The 21,744-nt window shown below is 50.5% G+C and overlaps 9 protein-coding genes across 9 annotated transcripts; 4 read left to right on the top strand and 5 right to left on the bottom strand.

Moving 5' to 3' along the window:
* Window positions 1-662: 662 nt before the first annotated feature.
* Window positions 663-2,531, bottom strand: VTN00DRAFT_6428 (uncharacterized protein; the record flags this gene model as incomplete). Its single annotated transcript, XM_069433063.1, has 2 exons — window positions 663-782; window positions 849-2,531. 2 exons carry the CDS (start codon window positions 2,529-2,531, stop codon window positions 663-665), a joined length of 1,803 nt encoding a protein of 600 aa, XP_069288860.1.
* A 1,519-nt stretch (window positions 2,532-4,050) lies between these two features.
* On the bottom strand, window positions 4,051-8,310 carry VTN00DRAFT_6427 (uncharacterized protein; the record flags this gene model as incomplete). Its single annotated transcript, XM_069433062.1, has 1 exon — window positions 4,051-8,310. One exon carries the CDS (start codon window positions 8,308-8,310, stop codon window positions 4,051-4,053), a length of 4,260 nt encoding a protein of 1,419 aa, XP_069288859.1.
* Window positions 8,311-8,864: 554 nt separating this feature from the next.
* On the top strand, window positions 8,865-10,471 carry VTN00DRAFT_6426 (uncharacterized protein; the record flags this gene model as incomplete). Its single annotated transcript, XM_069433061.1, has 6 exons — window positions 8,865-8,883; window positions 8,943-9,005; window positions 9,072-9,177; window positions 9,230-9,691; window positions 9,747-10,232; window positions 10,297-10,471. 6 exons carry the CDS (start codon window positions 8,865-8,867, stop codon window positions 10,469-10,471), a joined length of 1,311 nt encoding a protein of 436 aa, XP_069288858.1.
* Window positions 10,472-10,517: 46 nt separating this feature from the next.
* On the top strand, window positions 10,518-10,800 carry VTN00DRAFT_6425 (uncharacterized protein; the record flags this gene model as incomplete). Its single annotated transcript, XM_069433060.1, has 2 exons — window positions 10,518-10,655; window positions 10,729-10,800. The coding sequence occupies 2 exons, from the start codon at window positions 10,518-10,520 to the stop codon at window positions 10,798-10,800; spliced, it is 210 nt and encodes a 69-aa protein (XP_069288857.1).
* Window positions 10,801-11,751: 951 nt separating this feature from the next.
* On the bottom strand, window positions 11,752-12,330 carry VTN00DRAFT_6424 (uncharacterized protein; the record flags this gene model as incomplete). The annotated part of the gene is made up of 1 exon (XM_069433059.1): window positions 11,752-12,330. The coding sequence occupies one exon, from the start codon at window positions 12,328-12,330 to the stop codon at window positions 11,752-11,754; it is 579 nt and encodes a 192-aa protein (XP_069288856.1).
* Window positions 12,331-13,771: 1,441 nt separating this feature from the next.
* VTN00DRAFT_6423 (uncharacterized protein) lies at window positions 13,772-14,170 on the bottom strand (the record flags this gene model as incomplete). The annotated part of the gene is made up of 1 exon (XM_069433058.1): window positions 13,772-14,170. One exon carries the CDS (start codon window positions 14,168-14,170, stop codon window positions 13,772-13,774), a length of 399 nt encoding a protein of 132 aa, XP_069288855.1.
* Window positions 14,171-14,349: 179 nt separating this feature from the next.
* VTN00DRAFT_6422 (uncharacterized protein) lies at window positions 14,350-15,513 on the top strand (the record flags this gene model as incomplete). The annotated part of the gene is made up of 4 exons (XM_069433057.1): window positions 14,350-14,609; window positions 14,661-14,794; window positions 14,846-15,150; window positions 15,211-15,513. 4 exons carry the CDS (start codon window positions 14,350-14,352, stop codon window positions 15,511-15,513), a joined length of 1,002 nt encoding a protein of 333 aa, XP_069288854.1.
* A 776-nt stretch (window positions 15,514-16,289) lies between these two features.
* Window positions 16,290-17,070, bottom strand: VTN00DRAFT_6421 (uncharacterized protein; the record flags this gene model as incomplete). Its single annotated transcript, XM_069433056.1, has 2 exons — window positions 16,290-16,906; window positions 17,001-17,070. 2 exons carry the CDS (start codon window positions 17,068-17,070, stop codon window positions 16,290-16,292), a joined length of 687 nt encoding a protein of 228 aa, XP_069288853.1.
* A 2,064-nt stretch (window positions 17,071-19,134) lies between these two features.
* On the top strand, window positions 19,135-21,132 carry VTN00DRAFT_6420 (uncharacterized protein; the record flags this gene model as incomplete). The annotated part of the gene is made up of 1 exon (XM_069433055.1): window positions 19,135-21,132. One exon carries the CDS (start codon window positions 19,135-19,137, stop codon window positions 21,130-21,132), a length of 1,998 nt encoding a protein of 665 aa, XP_069288852.1.
* Between the last annotated feature and the right edge of the window lie 612 nt (window positions 21,133-21,744).

The raw sequence follows: 21,744 nt of genomic DNA, 5'->3' as shown, positions 1-21,744 counted from the left end.
TTGCTTGTTGTGATTATTGGGCCAACAGGCAGGCAGGGAGGGAGATGGTCATGATCTTATACTACTACAGTACTACGAAGCAGCAGCGGGAGGAAGGGCTCTTGATGAGCATCGAGCATGATACTGGAAACTGAGGATTGTCAGGACCGTTTTCGATGCGGTCCATTCCAAACAGCTTCTGAGAAAATATTTGACTTCTATAAGTATAACAGATTAAAGTCTCTGTGAGGATCTTATGAGGAGATAAATGAGTCCGGTTTGTTCCTTCTGGCCGGTTGGCATTTCGTCAACTCATGCACTGTACTGTAGGACATCAATCTAGCAGTTATTCTGGTGAGACTGATACTTTAATGTTATTAGAGTAGGGCCCGCAATGTTCAAGTGTGCTTTTCATGTCCCTTCCACATACGGGGCCACAGCACACATGCCTTTGGGCTATGCTATGCTATTCATTTTTGGTCCACAGAACAAAGGATCCTATCTGTGTGCATCTAGCACGAAGCACAGATCCTGGACTGGAAAAACTCCATGTCCATCCGTCCGCAACACCTACTTTGTTGTTGCGGGAAAGCTGTGACATGACGCTCATGCAGGACAAAAGTCCGTGGCTGTCGAAGTGCATGTCGTCAGGTGCGAGTTCAGTATCGTGTATGTATGTGTACTCATTTCGGCCGCTTGAAGGGATGCGCTTCTGTGTTGAGCACGTATTCGTCCAGATTGATCAGATCAGGCGGGGAGAAGATCAGGTAGAAGTACTTGAGGGTCTCCGCTAGCCAGAAACTCTGCAGAAGATCAAGTCAGCAACTCGGGAAATCATTTGTTATGTCGCAAGAGAAGGATGTACTCACCTCCATAGAATCTCTCTTCTTCGTCTCACCGGTTACGGTCACATCATCAATGCCGGCATTCCCGTACTCCGTCTCCGTCGCCTTCTGTATCGACTGGAACATCTGCCACGCTGCCTCCTGGAACTCCTTACGTCCCGTGATCCGGTACAGCAGAAAGACACTCTCGATGGCCTCTGGCCGGAGAAGATAGAACTTATCGCGGGCGCGGACGAAGCCCTTCGGGAGCTTCTTGCTATTCACTTCCTTCACCCATCTCTCTTCGTCCCATTCACAACCGTTGAGGGTGTCACAGGGAATCATGTTAAATATTTCCGGCATAATACCGGTCGGGAAGGCATTGTACGCGTAGATACACCCTTTGGCCAATTTCGCACCGATCTCAACATGGTCTTCTAGGCCAAAGAGTCGCCCACCAAGAGCAAACATACCGCCAGCGAAACAGCTCAGATGCTGCCCCTCCGGGTTAAGGCTTACCTGACCGTCATGATTAACTCTTGCGGTACCGGAGAATAGCACGTCCGCTTTGTCAGGAAGCATGGGTCGGAATAAGATGTGCTCCTTGATTGTTTCCATGGAGCCTTTGTACAGCTTCTCGTAGACCGGCTCAAGACCACCGAGCATTTCGTACATCTTGGGCAGGTACTCATACAAAGAGTCCGCCAGAGCACCAATGGTGAACGTACGCTCTTGGTTAAAGATCAGGTCGCGCATGTTGATAAACGTGGGCCACATTCCCGGGAGCATCGTGTCATACTGGTGCTTGTCGAGTAGATCCGTGATTCTCGCAATGGCGTCGTAGTATTTAGGGTCTCCGGTGAGCTGAGACAGGCGCGTAAATTCCAGCGAAAGAGAACAAGGTGACGCAGAGGGTTGATGTTCCTCCGCAACTAGACCGCCCGACTTCGCCTTTTTGAAGTCCAGCCAAAATGGCGGCATCCGGTTTGGGGTGTCAAATCCAGCATAGAGCATGTCACCAAGCTCAATCGCTTTGTCCAGGAGAACCCGCTCCTGACTGAGATCATACGCTGACAGAAGACCTCCAAGATGACGGATCGTCGTCTCGAATATATTGCAAGCCGTCTCCGGCGTGTCTTCCCAGTCAATGGTAGCGACGGCTTCGACTGCCTCATAGAATTCGTCTTTCAGCCCCATTATCCACAGTGTATCCAAGGAATCGATCATGGTAGCCGCCCAGCCCCCGAACGTGGTCTTGCCCTTCGCGGAGAGGGGCGCCAACTCGTCCTTCATCCATGCATACTTCTTGTAGCTCCCCCAACACTTCTTGAACACTTTTCGGACCTCCTGCCGCCGCGACTCCAGTCGGGACACCTCGAATCGAGCTCGACCGGTGAATTTATGTTGGACTCGCGGAAGTCGGCGCGGTTTGCCCGTGGGAAGAGGCGTGAAGGACTCAACGGGATATCGATGCTGCAGCTTGCTCCAAGCGAAGCTGCTCTTGACCATGGGGATGGCCGCCCGGCTCCTGCTGCTACCACCAGTCCAACCACCACCTCCGCGATCGGCATCGGGAGAAACAAACCCTCTGTCCAGGTAAAGAAGCAAGACGACCACGACGAAGATCAGAAGGCGTACGGGCCGCGGGATACGTGTCATTCTCCTAAGCCAAAACCGAGGAGACCGGTAATTGGAAGGATAAGAAGAGGAGGAGGAATCCGCAAACATTTTGAACAGAGGACCCGGGCATCATAATAGAAAAGAGAGTGGAACTGTTATGTCATGGCGGAGGTGTAGTTCTGGAGCTTCGCGTTGCGGGCGCACAAAGCGCGCTGGAGCCTGGGGCGCGGAGGCATAGGCCAAGCGTCGCTTATATATCGATCAACACGAGCGGGAGGCATGGATCGCATGGGGGTCATGGAGCTGTCCAGATCCAATAACGATGGCGGATTCGCAGGCGCTTTTGTGATAGTAGGCTGCATGTTATATCAGGATCCGTATCTGCCAGCGGAGCCCGTGGGGTCGTGCCGCAGCTCTCCCTGCAGGCTCGAGAACCACGCGGCGAACCGCATCACCGTCGTCCCTCGACTCCTGACACCCGGAATGTGATTGTACGCCGTGAGCTGACGTTCCTGGGCCTTTACCTGAGGTGTTATAGTGTCTCGCTTAGGGCGTTTAGCGCTGGATCCGGATTCCCCCCGCGATAGAGAACCCCCGGAGTTTTCCCTTTTAACCATAAGCCAACCAGAACTTCGGGGTTCGATCTTACACCAATATAACAGTATCTGATACACAGATCTACATTATCACTTTTTAATATGCCATGTCCCAAAGCCATAACAACAATAAACTTTCATTTTCCTCTAAAGAATAAACTCTTTGTCTCCGTTAAAGAGCGGCTCGGGACCCATTTGCCACATTTCCATTCAATCCGGTCCCCCGGTTCATTCATTAATATTAATTAATCAAAATCTATACTTGCTGCTCATTGGGGTGTGAATGAAAAAAGGTTCGGAGACGATCCATTTCAACCTTATCTTCGCGCTCCTCTGGATAGAGATTGCCTCGACTGTCCTGAATTATTTATATAGATAATGTGCATTCCAGCACCTTTCATATATTCTCGACACCAAGGCTTATCTGGGCGCATAATCTGTCGAGAATCGGGCCGCTGAGGCAACAAGAGCACTGTAAAGTCGTCAAATAAAACAATATATATAATCTTCCTCGCGGGTTCCGAAGTTGCTAGTTGGTTGGTATATGGATCTGCAGTGAAGGTTGACATGAGCTGGCACTATTATGCATTACAAAGTATGCAATAGCCTCTAGTTAAAGGTAAAAATACGTGAAGGGAACCTTGCTTCTAGAAAAAATACTGTCAGGCAACTGCACTAGCAGCCGCCTACTGGTATTATTTCTTTTTCTCACATCATCGTTACTAGGTGCTGTAGTATACAGTAGTGGTTACAGCACACCACGCCACATGACAATTAATGTCATTCAGCGTAGGACCTCGACCAGGAGGATCCTCAGATCAGATCCAGAGGCAAAAGGTCACTGTAGCCCATTCCTGCTCTAACTAAAGCTCCATGCCGGCTGAAGCCCAACTCATCCAACATGCAAACCCTTCCGTAAAATGCATGCACCCGAACCTGAACCGATCAAACAAAGGTAAACAAAGGTATCTGAAGATCATCAACATAATCTTCGTCCATCCTCTGACCAATCATTCAATCCATCAATCAGTTCAGGCAACTGCAGTACCTCGCCCTCGATTCGCTCCTCTACCACCTCTGAACCCGGTGCCTCGTCCTGCGCCACGAGGACCGCTGACTCCCCTTCCACGTCCACCTCCCCGATTCAAGTTAGGAGGGGGTGGGACACTCGAGTAATTTTGTGGCCTGAAGTTCGGATTATTCTTTATAACTCCGGCTTCAGGGTTGCTATTGTCAACTGCAACGTAACCACCACGTGTGTAGGTTGGGCCACCGCGGCCGCGGGGACCACTGACAGCGCCTCCTCTGCCTCGGCCACCACGATGAAGGGCTTCAACGCTTGGGGGTTGGGTGCCATTGGGATGAGGGCGTATAGGCAAAGCCTGTGTGGGGTTACCACGGCCGCCACGGCCGCCTCTGACAGCAGCATTGCCTCTCACGTTACCTTGCTGTCCAGTGATTGCGCCGCGATATGAACCTTTCAATGGTGGAGGGGGCGGTGCGTGTTTCAGCTGGCCCAGTCCACCTGGTCCAAGCGGAGCGCCATGTCCTTGAACAGTCAAAGGCGACGGCTGGGTCTGCGGCTGGTGCTGTGCTGCTGCACGAGTGCTGGCGACAAGCTGTCTGTCGGTGAGATTGAGGACCGACCATGCCGGTACAGTCTGGCCTCTAAATGGAGAGCATCGGTCACCCAGTGTGGTACCACTCATAAATGAGACGTCAAACACGACGTCAAGCAGAACAGTCCTAGGGGTCCGCGTGAGACCAACGACGGTTCCTCGCGTAGCAATGGGTACCTTGCCAGAATCCTGAGCATAGACTACCCGATCACCGAGAGAGAACCTCTGATTCCCAAGGCGGTGTTCCACATCGGCCGGTTTCAGAAGGGCATTCCGAGGGACACCCTTAATCTTCTTTGCCTCCACTTGAGGTTGGGTTTGGACGAGCCGATCCGCATCCTGCTCAATCAATTTGACAATGTCCGAGTCGAGCTGTTCAGCTTCAAGCGGCACCCGCTCGAAACTCTTAGACTCGATGGACTTTAGCCACTGATTGATCTCCTTGAATTTCGCGCTTGCAATCTCCTCGGGGTAAAAATCGGTCGGTTGATATCTATCACCCTGAGGGTTCCGCTGAATTCCGGCGATGAAGTCTGGGAATTTTATCATGTACTGCTGTATTAGGTCAATTGCCTTCTGGCTGAATTCCCAACCGGAATCGCCACGGCGAGAGTATCCGAGAACCTTTTGTTTCCTTGCCTCGAATTTAAAATTGAGACCGACATTCATGCGCTGTCCATCCACTTCCACGGAAAAGGAGGACGTGATCTTCGCCAAAACCAAGGGGTTCAGGTGCAAGTTCCGCGCGATTGCATAGGACGGAATGTATGGAGACAATCTCTCTGCATTTCTGGCGTGCATCTTCCCGAATTCTGGGTCGCGGCCCCTGACTGAAGCTATCAGTCCGTTGACTTTCCCACGATCGTGCCCAGTAACATGGACCGGTCTACCATAGTTGAACTCGCCCAGGAAGAACGCCCTCGAGCCTTCTGGGAATTCCTCCTCAATGGGGAGAGCTGCCCGTTCAAGGAACCGTTCATCGACATTGATCACTTCATCGACAATCAATTGTAGAGCATAATCGGTCTCTTGCCCAGGAATTTCGGCGAATTCTTTGATTGTAGCGCCTTCGTCCGTTTTCTTTAGTCCCTTGAGCGTTTGCACGTGAACCATCGATTCAACCGGGCCAATAATCATTCCAAGTCGCTTGCTGTAATAGCCCTCGATTTTATCCGCCTTTCTCTTCCACTGCTCAATTTCAGGCGGGGAATGAGGGATGGCGGCGACATGCTGCTGCCCTTGGGGTTTGACATAGTCAAATAGCTCATCGGACACGCGAACGACAAGAGCCTCCTGCAAGAATGGATAGCCGACATATATCCTCTGACCAAGCTTCGTCTTCGCCAGTTCAATATTCGATCTGGATTCAGGATTAAGGAGGGTAACAACCATGCTCTCGTTCCGGCTGTCCGACTGGAAGACGTTGACCCCGTGGAAAGCAAGCTGACCAGCGTGTGGCAAAGTCTTCAGAGTAGGGAAACCAGCCAGTGCGGCTGCACCTAGTTTGACACCTTCCACGAGTCCAATGTAGGGCTCCAAACCGTCCATCGTCGGCAAATCGAACACATTCTCGATACAGTGGCACTTGGGGATATCCGGGAAGATCCCAGGGAGGGATGATGGATACGTAAACTCGATAGCAGGGGCGTATGTGAACTTGAGACTGACGCCAAACTCGTTCCTCGCTCTTTCGGCAGGGGTCAAAAGGTGATCCTTTGTTGCCATCGCCTCGAGGAGGCGTTTCTCATCAATAAAGGGAATTTTGACGACTGCCTCCCATTCCATCTTTTTGCCGTTCATGTCAAGCTCAAATTCCCGAGGATAGAAGTCGATAATAGGCGATTCTGGGGAGGTCATCAGCTCATGATATGCGGCAGGGACGATCTGTTTGCTGCGATCCGGTAGAACACCCATAAGTTGCTGGAATGGTCGGAAGGGCTGCCCGAGTTTGAAGTTCATATCTGCACCCAATCCCTTCTTTACATCCGAGATCATTGGAGCGTAATGATAGCCATAGAACCATGGCCAAGACGCAATGCCCCGGTAGTAGTAAAACAGGACCCATTGGAGACCTTGGACATAGTTTTCCGTCAATTTTTTCATCTCTTCCTCATTGTCTAGACCCCACCCGAACTTGCTCTCATAGTACTTGTTTTTCCACTCTTGGAACTTCATTTCGTACTTTTTCTCTGCCGCCGCCTGAGCCTCCTCGGCAGAGATATCTTCGACCTTCGCATTCTCATATTTCCTAATCACGCGGTGCAGCGCCATAGATGCCTCTTCGTCTTCCTCGTCATCATCGTCTCTCTCCGGCAGTTGGAGTCTTATGAATCGATCTCCATGTTCATCAGGAACGGTCGTCCACTTCAGGCGAAGATCATCTGCAAGTTGTTCGACGAACTTGCGATCCCGTGCTGGTAGCGTGGGCGGAAGGTCCAGAGGTTTGACCTCATTCGCATCTCCGGGGCGATTAAGCACGTACTTCTTGATCTCCTTCAGAAGATTTTTCTGATCGGGAGTGATGGTAAGTCCTCTCGGCTTTTCTACAAGCTCCAAGGTCTCCGTGCCGTTCCTCTTTGCTTTGATCCATCGCGCATCTGAATATTCGGCCTCGAAGAAGCGGAATTCGACGTCCGCGAGCGAGTCTAGCAGCATTCCCAACCGTTCCAAGTTGATCACACCGCGTTCATTAATATAGCCACCCATCTTCGGTAACACTTGCTTGTATACCCTGAACATCTCCGCCAAGGCACCCTCGTTGATATGTAGATTTGGGAGATTAGGTAAGAAGTCGTTTCCAACAAAGAAAGCCATTAGGATAAAATCGTCGATAACTCGTTCCATATCAAAAGGAAATTGTAACGCCCCTTCCTGTTGCAACTCCTGGAACTCCAGCTCCAAGTACTCCCTGACAATGCACAGATGCAAAAGATAGAAGTTTTGATGTTCCAGCTCCTTGGTCTTCTTCTGAGCCTGTCTGCCAAAAGTGACCTCCTCACGGAGAAGGCAGAAATGAGGGTCATGGCTGAGAAGACCCAACATAATCAAGTCTGCATCCAGGCCATATAGACAATGGCGAACGTTGGGATCGTATCCAGGCTGGGCTTTCGCCTGCCGGATATACTCCATGATCTTGTGCTCACCTTCTCCCGGGACCTCGTGACCAGATAAAACGATATCCACTCCCTGCCAGTCCACATCTTCGGATACCTTCTTGTTGATAAAGTATTTCAGCTGCTGGGTCAACTTGGCCATGAACTCGGTGCCGGGGGTAATGCAGTTGCTGTCAAAAGGGTCCTCCTTGGGCATCTCGGTTCCCTCCATGATGGCCTTCTCCCTCGCCACTTCAGCGTCGAGGGCTGTCCGGAATCGTCGCGCGCGCTGCTGGTTCATCTTGGCGCGCGGGGCAACACCGTCGATGGCCATGAAGAACAACTTCTTCGGTTTGATCTTGCCATAAAGGTGCTCAATATAGTTGAATATGGCAATAAACATCTTATCTTCCGTCATGCGAAAGGTGGGGGAGTCGGTATCCTTGTGAGTACAGTTGTGAATGATGCCGTTCATGTCGAGGTACAGACAGTCGAATTCCGGGATGCGATTCTCAGCGATGAGCTGAGAAATCGCCGGATACCGCTCACTGAGCCAGCGGAAGAACTTTGGGACACCCATGATCGCTTGTTGTCAACGTAAGAGCCGGCGTTCCGGTCGTAAGGGAAAGAGTGTGGCACGTCGCCTCGTGAGATTAGTGAAGAACCTAAGCTTGAGGGGAAAGCATTAGGCCGGCAGTGCGGCTGTGAAGACGGCGACAGAAAAGTGTCAGCAACGAACCTCCCCCCAAAATGAGAAAGAAAGCAAAACCACGTTGTGGGCGTCACAGCCGCTGTGAGGTTGTCAGAGATCGATCGATTCGTCCGATCAAGCGACGCCTCATGAAGTTGCCGCGTTGCGGCTTGAGCGGCGACTGCGGGAGCGCCAAGCCACAGCTGCCTGAAACGGCCTAGCGCCACAGCACCCATTAACGCGCTCGGTCGAACGAGTCGCGTAGTCTTTTGGACGCCTTTTACTACGTCTCGCTCTGCAACAAGCAGTAAGCTCCGTACACAGTCGCCCTCGCCCTGTTCTTGGTCGCTCTGCTCTGGCTCGGGTCTTGGTCTTTTGCCTCAGCTTCTCCAATTACTTGCAGCGCCCGTCCTAGTCCTTTTTGAAGTCAAATCTGAGCAGCCATGGAGCCTTACGACGACGGTGCGATCTCTCTTCCATGCTTGCAAAGACGTCGATTCTAACATACACCATCGTTATAGGTTTCATTGAGGAGCAAGAGGAGCAGGAGGAGGAGAGGACTGAAGAGAAGATCATCAATGAAGGTATCGTGGCCTTGTTCCCTGCGCGCGCAACGGGAGGAAACCTGGATAGCTGAACGGCCCCCGCAGAATACAAGACATGGAAGAAGAATGCACCCTTCCTTTACGATATGATTCTTAGCACGGCCCTCGAATGGCCGACGCTCACGACACAATGGCTGCCTGACAAGCAAGAGTATGTTTCTCTGATTCTTAACCGTCAAAAGCAGCGCCTGACATTGCTCAAGGATCCCCGATAAACCATACTCGACTCACCGCTTGTTAATAGGAACGCACACTTCGAGTGATGCGCAGAATTATTTGCAAATAGCTCACGTCCAGCTTCCAAATCCAAGTACTCCCGATGCAGAGGACTACGACGAGGAGCGGGGTGAGATTGGCGGTTATGGCGGCAGCTCGAAGAAGCCTCCTATGGAGATCAAATTTAACATTGTGCAAAAGATTGACCACAAGGGTGAAGTCAACAAGGCACGATATCAACCACAGAACCCAAACATTATCGCGACGATGTGCACAGACGGCAGAGTCATGATCTGGGACCGGTCAAAGCACCCCAGTCTGCCTACGGGACAGGTCAACCCGCAGCTGGAGTTGCTGGGCCATACGCGGGAGGGTTTTGGCTTGAGTTGGAGTCCGCATGCCCAGGGCCATCTCGCTACTGGAAGTGAGGACAAGACCGTCCGCCTTTGGTACGCAGTGAATACCCATTCAATTTCCACGCTGGTGGTCGTTAACACTGTCAAGGGATTTGACCACATACTCCAAGAACAACAAGGCTCTCAAGCCAACTCGGACGTACACCCATCACTCCTCGATTGTTAACGATGTCCAGCACCATCCACTCCACTCCTCTCTCATCGGCTCTGTTTCCGACGATATCACCCTACAGATCATCGACATCCGAGAATCGGACACGGCTCGTTCAGCTGCCTCTGCAGAGGGTGGTCACCGCGACGCAATCAACGCCATTGCGTTTAACCCAGCCGCGGAGACTGTTCTGGCCACCGGTTCGGCTGATAAGTCCATTGGCCTGTGGGATCTGCGCAACCTGAAGACCAAGCTGCATGCACTCGAGTGCCACAATGACTCTGTCACCTCGTTGTCGTGGCATCCGTTTGAGGAGGCCGTGTTGGCAAGTGCTAGCTACGATCGCAAGATCATGTTCTGGGATCTGAGCCGCGCAGGCGAGGAGCAGACGCCGGAGGACGCACAGGATGGTCCTCCAGAGCTGTACGTTCACCCTTTTCTTCCGTCTTGCTAGACTTGAAGGTACTAACCTTTATTCCCTTACCAGGCTCTTCATGCACGGTGGCCACACCAACCGCATCTCTGACTTCAGCTGGAACCTTAACGACCCGTGGGTGCTCTGCTCAGCCGCAGAGGACAACTTGCTGCAGGTGTGGAAGGTATCGGACGCGATTGTGGGCAAGGACATGGAGGATGTGCCGACCGAGGAGTTGGAGGCTTAACCTCGATTTTGCATTGACTCAGCACGACAAGCATCAACCGCTCTACATGTCATGTCATACTATGCTATGTTTTACTACTCGCTTTCTCAATTCAAGGATAATGAGGAGTTATCCGACTGGCGGAAACAAGAGACAGGACCACACAACATACGTGAGAAACGGGAGGAGGACGTGTGAAATTTCGGTCTATGCTTGACTTATCCAATCCATGTTCTTTCCTCCCAAATGTATTCCAGACAACAATTCTGTTCTAATAGCTGTTTATTTACTTTGATATCTGTCTGATAGGGGTCTACCGGGAGTGTGGACGTGCAGTGCATATGGAATAGGATTTTCTTTTTTTTCTTCTTACAGTTTCGAATAAGCTCTTCTCTAGAATGAAACTGAATATTTGAGACATCCTCGTGTTCTTTTCGGCACTGTCTGACAAGCAAGCCAAACAGGCAGTTGTTAGTAGCGTATCGTACTGTAGTAGGGTGGTGTGTTAGGTAATGGGTAACGGATTCATGATGGATTGTCTCAAATTCGTATTCGGTCACGATGGGTCGGGTTAGGTACCTAAATCAGTAAGCGCTCTTGACTCGGAACTGGAGATCTCACTCGGATTGCGCCATCGACCATCCACCATAAACCCTAAGGCGTAAGGTACCTCCTACCTACTGGACATATATTCAACGAATGAGAACAGTAACCTGTATGCTCGTCTTATGTGATTCACAAGGTTCCTAGTGTTATCCTACTGTGCCTAACATGTGGATTTCAACGTCTAATCGCTTCTTCCTGTCTTCTGACATACCACACTACCTGACTGTACAACTTACGATAGGTTAGGAGGTACTCACCTACACAGGTCAAAGTCCCCGAGTTTGTTCTCCGTCATAGAACGGAGCAGAGCTCTTTCTTTACAATCCAACTATCACAGCAGACTTTCTTACAAGATACTTGAAGTTGAATTTTAAATTAAAAAAAGCAGCTGCATTAGTTTTCTTATGGCAGATACAGAAAAGACTGGCTAATATTGTTTTTTCTAGCTTGACAATTGATCCAAAAAGGGAAAGCTGATCCATCCGTCCATTCATCGACGCCACACCACACTACATACATACACACACCATGCTCTCCAGTTGTACTGTACCGATTACTTCCTTGATTGACACCATCGTAGCACATCGAATAGAAAAAGAATGAAAAATTTCGCTTATGCTAATAGACCAAGAAGGAGCGTTCTTTTGTGTTTACCCACGCGGATGGACGACAAAGCCGATGAAGAAAGAGCCCATCTAGACCACCTCGAATCTTGGGCCAGAGCCGGCAGTGACTGACCAGGTGATCTGGTCCACATCATTCACACCAACCAACTCTCCACCGAAGATTCCTCCGGCAGGGCAGTCGAGTTCGGGGAACCCATCGTAGGACTGCTCCCAAGTTGCCACTCCAGGGGCGGTGACGAAGATCCGACCGACCTGGTGGTCCCGCAGGTTGCCTGGGGGCCAGCTGGAGGTGGAGGTTCCAGCGGGAGCGATGGAGGAGAAGATATCAGCCTCGTGGGAACCGGTCGAGGTGTCAAAGTGGGCGAGCTCGAAGACAAGCTTGCACCGCTTGCCGGCCCATTCGTGGGGGACCACGAAGGTCACGAGGGTGGTGATGTCTGACTTGTCGTCTCCCGTCTTGCAGATGACACCGGTGTCCACGCCGTAGTCGATGGCACCGGTGGAGACGTGGTAGTGGGAGGTAGCGTAGGGGTAAATGACCTTGTCCGTTGACGGGTGGCTTGGTGGGTTAGGAGCCGGAGCGGCAATGGTGCTGGCGGCACTGAGAAGGGCTGCAAGAGCAGCGGTTGAAAACGAAAGGAACTTCATTTTGATTGACAGGATTGTATAGAAGTTCGAGGAGGAACAAGTTGTCAAGTTCCAGGTAGACGAGAAAGACTATGAATAGCTAAGAGATACAATGTGATGAAATAGCACCTCTCTTGTTGAAGTAGAAATGCTCTGAGTGACGAGAAGAAAAGGATATCTGAACAGGATGTCAATGGCCTTATATATTCACGAGTATTCAGCTCTCATCGACTTCTACGCCGCAGCATCCCGCTGCCAAGCGTACAAAAATATCATGAAGGCGCAGCCTGTCAGCAAAATTGAGACCAGGGCTGCAGTTTCCGTAGCCCGACGAGGGTTCCTGGGGCTGAGAAGGTGCACATGAGCATATTCGCCGAGAAAGCAATCCTTGGTTCGGAATCAGCGGTAAACTGCTTGCAAGCTCAATTTAGGTCTGGAGAAAGAAGCTGAGAGGATAGGTTCCCCTTCCACAGGGCCTGAAGGCAACTGACAGTCCTCCCATTTGGGAAGGCTAAGGTCGAGAAGGCTGACGAGAACCATGGGTATACACTTTTGGTGATGTGATCGTGGAGGCAAGCCCATGGTGCTTGCTCTGTAGAAAGTAAATGTTTGTTGTATAAGGTCAGTCGTTTCTCCAATCCACCCTGATCCCAGTTCCTAGGGTACAATTCCTGGACCCTCAGCTCACTGTATCTCGGAAATAATACTTCTGACGTGTAAGAATACAACTCAACGTCACGTCCAGAGCATAATGTTGGACCAAGATCAGTTTAGCGGAGGGATGCTCTCGCGGGGCAGCTTTGTGCTCAGCCTCAGTCCCCTTCAGATTTAGGCGTCCCTCTGACAGCAATATCTAAAGCCACGAGAATATATCCACGACGGAGTCGAATGGGATTGAACATGGGTGGGACATTGGGTGAACATGTATAAGACCCGAGCTTGCGGACCAGTGGGGATGATCCCCGCTGGGGACTGGAGCTGTCAGCATGCACATGGCGTCAGCTCAGCCCTACAGCTGCATCCCAGAACCTCCGGAGCGATGTCAACACCTTGGTAGCCTGCAGTTTGCTTTTCTCTGTGGAAGCCATTTCGGCTACGCGCTCTTCCGACGTGGTGACTCAGCCGCCATGTCCTACAACGCTCCTCTATATATACCCTAGTTAGTAAATAACACGTTGGGTAGAGGATCATGCTCACCAAAGTTCTTGGATGCCATCAACCTGTGGTTACCATGTAATTTATAATCTCCCAGAACAGTTGCTTACCAAAGTACACGGTAGTATTTGGGCTCCATGTTTAGACCTTAGGAAACCTAACTGATGTCGAAGTCCGCATACTTTCTGATGAGGAAACCCAACAGGCCTACGCCAGAGTGCTTTCCCTCAGATTTACAGTTCACCGTTTGTACGACTGCAAGCGTAATAGAGGCCGGGAATAGCCTCCACCAGGGTTAAGCATGTTGCTATGCTGCGGTATCCGGTGTAGACGGAGTGGCAGCAGTGTCACATATCAGCAAGCGTGCCATGTAGCAGACGTGGCTGATGGAAAGAATGAGCGGTATGCTGTTCTTGGACGAGCTAGTAGCGGCGCAGAGCAGATAAATCAGCAAAGACTCCATGCTTGACGGCGTCGCAATCGCGATATGTGCTGTAGCACGGATGCTATGGCGCTGCGGGGCAACACGGAGCCGGCCGCGCGATCCAGAGATTCCAGACCCATCAGGTGACCGGGGCGCGCCGGAACAACGATGTTGCGGGGAGCGGCGTCGGCGGCGGCGCTTTGGCTCCGGCGATGAGATCAGGGCGGAGGAAGCGCGAACGCGAAAAAGTATCGCGAATCGCCCCGGCGGCTTTTCCGTCATTGTCCCTCGATATGACTCTTTCACTGGCCTAGACCCGCCGTGCTTGCCTCCTCTCTGCTCCATTATGTGCTGAATTAATCAAGTCGTCTGTTCTTGTCCACACTACCCTCTCACTACCCTCTCACCATCATCTTTTTTGCTCTCTCGATTTGCGGCCCTGCTGATCGCCTTTGAGGGCAATGGCATCCGGTTCTTCCCCTCCGCTGGGCCCCAAGCCAAAGTCCGCTCTGCCGTCTCATCTTCTTAACGGTAGCTCTCCGCTGAGTAATTGCACAAGCGCTCGAGACGCTCGTGAGCGCGAAAGCCTGAATTCCTCCATCCGTTCGTCCTTCACTCCCCGCACTCCCGCCGAGTTTAATTCATCATCTGCGGGTACCATGTCGCAGAGCAATGGTGCCACCAGTGCCAGTGGTGTGACTCGCGAACCAATTACTACAAGGTATATATCATCTATTAGCTCTAAATGCAGTTGATTCTGAGATCACATTAGACCTACCCTGAATGACCCGCCGCGGGACCCGAGAGATGAGGCAGCTCCATTGACCCCGCCCTCGACCGTCAGTCGACCGGCTAGCCCGTACACACTCAATCCTCCAATTGACTTTGATGGACTGAGCTGGCCGTGTAAGTGCACCATCCACTCAGTCTGTTAGACGTTGGCTAAAGGGAGGGAAGGTCCTGGCACAAGAGCACGGTTGGAATCTACTCCGGAGCAGACACAGGAGAGAATTAAGAAGCTTGCGGGAGCCGTGAGGACCATATTCGAATGCATTGGCGAAGATCCGGAAAGAGAGGGTCTCAGAGAGACCCCAGAAAGATATGCCAAGGCTATGCTCTTCTTTACGAAAGGCTACGAGGAAAACGTGAGGGACCTGGTGAACGGGGCTGTTTTCCATGAAGACCACGATGAATTGGTCATTGTGAAAGACATTGAGGTGTTCTCATTGTGCGAGCATCACATGGTTCCGTTCACAGGAAAGGTATGGATACTTCGAACAACTTGTTAAGACCTTTCAACTAATCAGCCTCATTCTCGATAGATGCACATCGGTTACATTCCCGACCGTCGTGTCCTTGGCCTCTCGAAACTTGCCCGTTTGGCTGAGATGTTCTCCAGGCGACTCCAGGTCCAGGAGCGTCTCACCAAGCAAGTCGCGTTGGCGATATCCGAGGTTCTGAAACCCCGAGGTGTCGGTGTCGTCATGGAATCTTCCCATCTTTGCATGGTCATGCGCGGAGTGCAGAAGACGAGCAGCACCACCACGACGAGCTGTATGCTGGGGTGCATGCGGTCGAGCGCAAAGACTCGAGAGGAGTTCCTGACCCTCTTGAACAGGAAATGATATGACGCTGATTGCTTTCCCGCACCGTATATACGGTGCGTTTTCTCATGCCATCTTTAACGATAACTCTCCGGTCCTTGTGCAATAGAGCATATTCTACCGGTTTTTCGGAGTTACGGTGGCGACCTTTCAACAGGTCATGCCTATTTCATTATCTTTTCGGGCCGGGCGGGATACTGAATACCTAGAGCATTAATCTGCCATTTTTTTTGTTTACCCTATGTCGTGTGGTCGCATTGATCGATAGATACATTCCACGCCTGCATTGTGATATGTTAAAAGGAACTCAACTCCTTACATGGCTGTCTCGATTCGGACTTGGGCGTTTTCGGCGACGTGGCCGAGAAAATAAAGAGTGAATGAGGCAAGAACCAGTCTTTTGGATTGCATTCTTTCCCCAGAGCAAAAGTTGGACTTGCCGTTATTTTTTTTTGGGGGGGGGGGGTCTGAAGAGAATTATCATCTCGCATGTGGTTGTTTAGTGCCACAGTCTGTACTCAATCTACTGACCTTAGAGAGTCTGGTGCAAAATATGACATGTTGAACAGATAAAGTATACTGTCTTGCCATTCTGATCGTACTGCTTCTTGATTTTTTTTATCTATGTTTTTTGTCTAAACACAGAAGTAAACCACAGTGATTCATTAACAATCTGCAATCCCCTCGAGACCACGCCTTCCATCCATCCTGTCCCCGTCTCTCCTCGTCTCTCATGCCCTGACACAAGCTACTCACTTACTCCAGACAGACACCTAGTCTACCAAGCCTAATCCGACTCACCCACTCACCCTCGGAGGCAGCTCCAGAACCGGACAACACAGCTTCTTATGCGCATTATTCGCACAGCATTTCCCATCGTCACCGCACGGGCTCGACTCCTTCGTCAGCTCAGTCGGCTCGCAATTCGCACCGCACTGGACCCAGTGGCAGCCCTCGTCTGCGTCGCGGCTCTCGTGTTTGTTGCCTGTGATGGCGTTATCATCGAGGATCTTGTTTTTATTCAGGATGTCGTTGACCGTGTTCTTCAGGTTCAGGTCCTTGAAGTCAATGTTGCCGATGTCAATGTCGTTGAATAGGTTCTGTTCATGACCGCGTTTGTCGTGCTTGTTATTGTTCCCCGTGATGGCGTTATCATCGAGGATCTTATTCTTGTTCAGGATGTCGTTGACCGTGTTTGTGAGATCGATATCCTTGAGGTCGACGTTGCCGATGTTGAGGTCGTTGAAAGGTTTTTGTCCATGGCCGCGTCGATCGTGCTTGTTTCCGGTGATGGCGTTGTCATCGAGGATTTTGTTGCCGTTGAGGATGTTGTTGGCGGTGTTTTTGAGGTCGATGTCTTTGACGTCGACGTTGCTGACGTCGATTTCGTTGAGGTGGTTGAGGGCGTTGACCTCTGTAAAGATTCGAGTCTGGATGTTAGCGTTATTCTGGTTTCTTGATCATAGTCCTGTAGAAGTTTTCCTGTAGAAGGAGTCGAGGATGCCTACCGACACTTTTAATCGCCGCTGCTGATGCTAGGCCAGCGGCCATAGCTCCCAGGAGGAATTCCAGACGCATGGTGAAAAATTAGCTAGGGTATAAGTGCAGAAAATCTTGCAATTGAGTAACCTCGAGAAAGAAGAAGGAGAATGGGAACAGAAGAGGACTAAATATTGTACTTAAGGACAAGAGATAGTTTTAAGTCTAACGACACTGGCGACTATTTAAATTGACCCAATTACCCTCTGACCCAGGCGTAGAGTATGGAGGGGCTATCTGTGTACTGTACATCCATTCTGACATGCCACTTCCACTAGTTACTGTACAGTACTTCGGTCTTCAATAATAATTCCAGGAGCTAGCCATGTCGATATACTGTACAGAGCGAGATGCAGCTCCTCGCAGTATCAACAAAGGGAGATCGATTTGTAGATGTGGCTAAGATTCACAGTGCAATGTAGTAGGTACATACGCCAAAAGGAAAAAAGCAATGATAAAGAGGTTGAGGGGATCCATGTCGTGGAATGGGACATCTGAGGCGCCTATGATTTTCAATAAAGAAAGAGTCTTGGAGCTACATACAGCCTGCCGGCACTATTGATTTATAGCGTCCTGCATGTGTACTCAAGTTAAGCCTTTTGCCAAGGCAATATCAGGGAGATAGAACAGGGGGTAACGGAGGTGTGTGTTGTTCTCTTTCTTTGTTTGTTTGCTTTTTTCCCGGAAAGCTTTCCCGGTGGGGGAAAATCGACAGGGAGGAAGATCTCACCTCTGCCCCTGGAGTAACTTCATCTTACTGACCTATTGAATTACAGGAAAATTTTCGAAGCTCGTTTTAAATAATCGGACTACTACTGCCTAAACTGACCGAATTATTCCTTATCGAAGCCGTACAGTATGTAGGTTACAGCTGCAACCCCCAGCCTCAGAAGAGCTTCCCATCCTCAACCTAGCTTGAATCTTGTAATTCTTTTCGATGAGACCCTTAGAAGTTGTACTAGCTGTAGATCATCACACACTTAGGTCGGCCTTCCCTTGACATTTTTTATGGGAAACGAACCGTTAATCTTACCTAATTGGGTGCCATAGAGCTCTACCTACGGTACACAGCGACCAGGCTTGTATGTATGCACCGTGCCGTGTTTTCCAATATTGCTGTTACTATAATATTCCTAATACAACAAGAGGTAACGGAGGCAGTCCAGGCAGAAAGTGATAGTGATGGTGAGCTGGGCCATAAGTGCCGTTACCATGCCGGTTAATTTCTCGATATAGAGGCTCTAGATCTCATTCTTACTATACGTTGCGGGTATGGGCGAAATGACGTTATTTCTCCTCTGTTTACTCTGCACTGTGTTAGGTAGCCATAGCAGACACAGACTGAAAAGCTCATGCTCTGATAACACATTCATCTCCCTTCCCAGACGCGAACCACATGTAGAGCTAGGCCTAGGCCGGTGAATACCATGAGTCAGTACATTTTTCTTACATGTGGGGATATTGTTCTCCAACTTGGGGACTCCTGGTCTTAGTATTGTTGCTCCTTGCTGGCTGGGTACCTAGGCAATTACCTGGAGGGTGCCGTGCCGCTACTGAAGTGAAGGAAAACATGCCTCGACATCACAACATCTACATGTTTAAGAGACAAGATGAATACGTTCTTTACATTAACATTGCACTCTTCATCTTTACATCTGGATAAACTTTCTACCTTTTTATGATCAGTTACGCACCGAGGGATAAGGATACTACGGCAACCGTGCATTTTACATCTCTATCATACGAAATACGAACTATTACGCGCTTCGAAAGACGAGTCCGCATAATATCTTGATTGTGGGTATATTCCTTGTTTCTAGCTAGATCGCGGTTAACGCGACGGAGAGTATTCGAGGTGAATTACATCCATTTAACGGACGCGTTGCTTCACTGCATCAGTACCTTTATCTGCTAATCTTAACCAACCTCCTGCCAGTGCTCTTAAACAGGGCTGAAATCAAGCTCCTCATACGTCACTTGTCGAATATCCAAATAGCTCAAGGCTCGCGTATTATTCCTTCAGAAGATACCACACTCATATCAAGGATTAACTGACAACTTACCAGAACGCTTTCGAGGCTATTTTCTTGACCATACATCACGATGCCCAAAGAAGAGGACAACCCATTCGATACACCTACTCCCCAAGATGAGAAGCACGTGGAGACTATCACAGACAGCGAGCGGGAAACTAGCGTAAAGGTCGAAAAAACTAACCGCGAAGGCCTAGTCATGTCGAACGCGCTTCAAGAGGCAGACCAGGTCCTGACCCGTTCATCCCCAGCTCCAGTGGCCTCGACATCCGGTACATCAACCCCATTTCTAGGTGCCGCTGGTGCACAACGACCTGCAAATGCTGGCAGAAGACGTTACGATCTCTGCCCAGACCCTGCGCTGCAGGCATACCTCATCCGTCAGCAGCGCCTCGCAGGCATTGCACCTGACCAGATTGTCATGATAAATGGACAGAGACTTGGCCAAACAGGTCAACCTTCTCAGGCGGGAAACGCAAACGTCGGCAATAGACCGCGAACGCCGCCAATGGTGCAGATAACCGACGAGGGCGTTTTTGTTCCGCATATACCGCCGGCGCAGTTTAGGGGTGTCGTTCCCCCGTTGCCAGCATCGTTGACGCAGTTGATCCATACTTCTCATGTGGCAGGCGTCGAAGGAACGAATCAGTCAGCTCATAATCCTCCTAATCCGGGGTTGGGACCTGCTAATACAACGGACCGCAATATCCAGACGTCATTGCAAGCCCTTCCTAGAGCCCAGATACAGAATCAAGATGCTGTTGCAACAATAAAAGAAGAGGAAGATCCAGATGTACAGATCGTTGAGACACTCCATACAGCTCGTGGCCCAGCAACACCTGCTCAAAGTAGGAGACAAGTCCAGCGAGACAGCCGCGAGGGATCTGATCGAGAGAATCATCCAAGGCCTTCACAGCCTCCGCGACTAGTACCCCCGGTTGAACTGCTACATCGTGCAGTCAACCCTCAAATCAGGTCCAATCTCCCAACTGCAACATTGGTTCTCAATCGGAAGCGTCCTCGACTCTCAAACTATGCTGGACAAGCCTTGCAAGTCGCAGTAGGACCATCGGCTTCAAGCTTCAACATCTTCAACGCCATCATAAAACATCCAGAGCTAGTATTCATCGTCGCGAAACACCTCCGTGTTAGGGAACTCATAAGCCTGTACGCCATCTCACGGGACTTCCACAGCATCATCAACACCCGCTTCACAACTGTGATCCTCACGCAGGCAACTCAGAAAGCCCCAGACTCCGCGCAGATCTTCCCCTTCAAATGCTACCAGAAACTCTGCATCGTCGACCCAGCTCACAATCCTCACCCGAACACCGCGCGCGCCCAAAACGGCGAGAACCGCACCGTCCCCTCATTCCGCTGGCTGATCATGATCCTCTATCGCGAACGAATGGTAAAAGAGATCATGAACATGCTGCATGAAGAAGGGGTCGGGGTCCCACCGAACTGCGCGCTCGCGATCAAGAAGCTCTGGTTCCTGATGGACATCCCCGACAACAGCCGACGGATCGGGACGATCCAGAACCCGGAACTCTGGTCAGACGCAGACCTCTTCTTCGCGACGCTCTTCTTCGTCAAGCTCGACATGCGGTTCACGGACCCGATCACGGGGGGCGGTCGCGACGGCATGCGTCGCCTGGTCCTCGCGCAGCCGAGCTTCACGCTGCTGTGGAAGATCCTGAAGCGGACTGCGCTGCAGACGCATTTCGAGACGCTCCGGGCGTATGTGCGCTGGCGGTACCGGCCTCTGCCTCACGAGGTGAATAATCATATCTTCGGCGTCGCGCCGCATGATGTTGGGGCTCTTCAGTACGAAGGGTACGGGAAGACGGGGAGTAGGGTCCGACTGCAGAGGCCGGACGAGCTCATCCTGAAGGAGACTGTGCGGCGCCAGCTGAATATGCAGGATAAGTATCTTGATATGTTCCTCTGGGGATATGTCAACCCAAATACGATGGATGTTGATGATCGACATGAACAAGAGAACGAGGATGAGGGGATACAGGACGTATTGGAGCGGTTGCAGGAAATCCAGGTAGCTCAGGAATAGATGATTCCTGGGCGAGCCACGAGTAAGGTGGTGTCTTCTTGTGCTCTAATGGGGGGGGATAAGGATTTCCGACAAAGAATTTGACGATGAACCGACGGGGTGATAAAGAAAGCACACTGAACTTGGCATTCAATGGTTCTCTAGGCACATTAATAGCGATCAGCTGGATTCGCCGTGCTTTGACGAACAGGGTGGAAAAGTATCGTGATATGTGCATTTGGCAGTTTCTAAAGTCCCGCACATTTGTGTACAGTACCTACCTCAGATTCGAATGTTAATACTTGACGGCTGAGAGCATAGCACAACCATACTTTTATGGGTTTATGAAGGGTTTCCAAAGAAATATGGTCTGGATACTCGCAATTTGGTTAAAATAAATAAATAAATAAAAAAATCTTTTTTGATCTTAATCAAAATGTGCAGTACCTGGATAGCCAAATGATACCCCTATTTGGAAACCCAATACAGAGGAAATACACGAGATTAACCAAGACACTGTAAGGGGCCATGCAAAGCCCATAATAATTTATTATATATCAGATGGCTGTAAAGACTCTTGTATCTCAAATGAGTGCACCAGCACTACTTTTTATGTATGTCGCCGTGTATACC

The sequence above is a fragment of the Thermoascus crustaceus genome (genome assembly GCF_041956765.1).
Source record: "Thermoascus crustaceus strain CBS 181.67 unplaced genomic scaffold VTN00scaffold_3, whole genome shotgun sequence".
In the NCBI taxonomy this organism is placed as follows: domain Eukaryota; kingdom Fungi; phylum Ascomycota; class Eurotiomycetes; order Eurotiales; family Thermoascaceae; genus Thermoascus; species Thermoascus crustaceus.
This window is presented reverse-complemented; position numbering and strand designations above follow the sequence as displayed.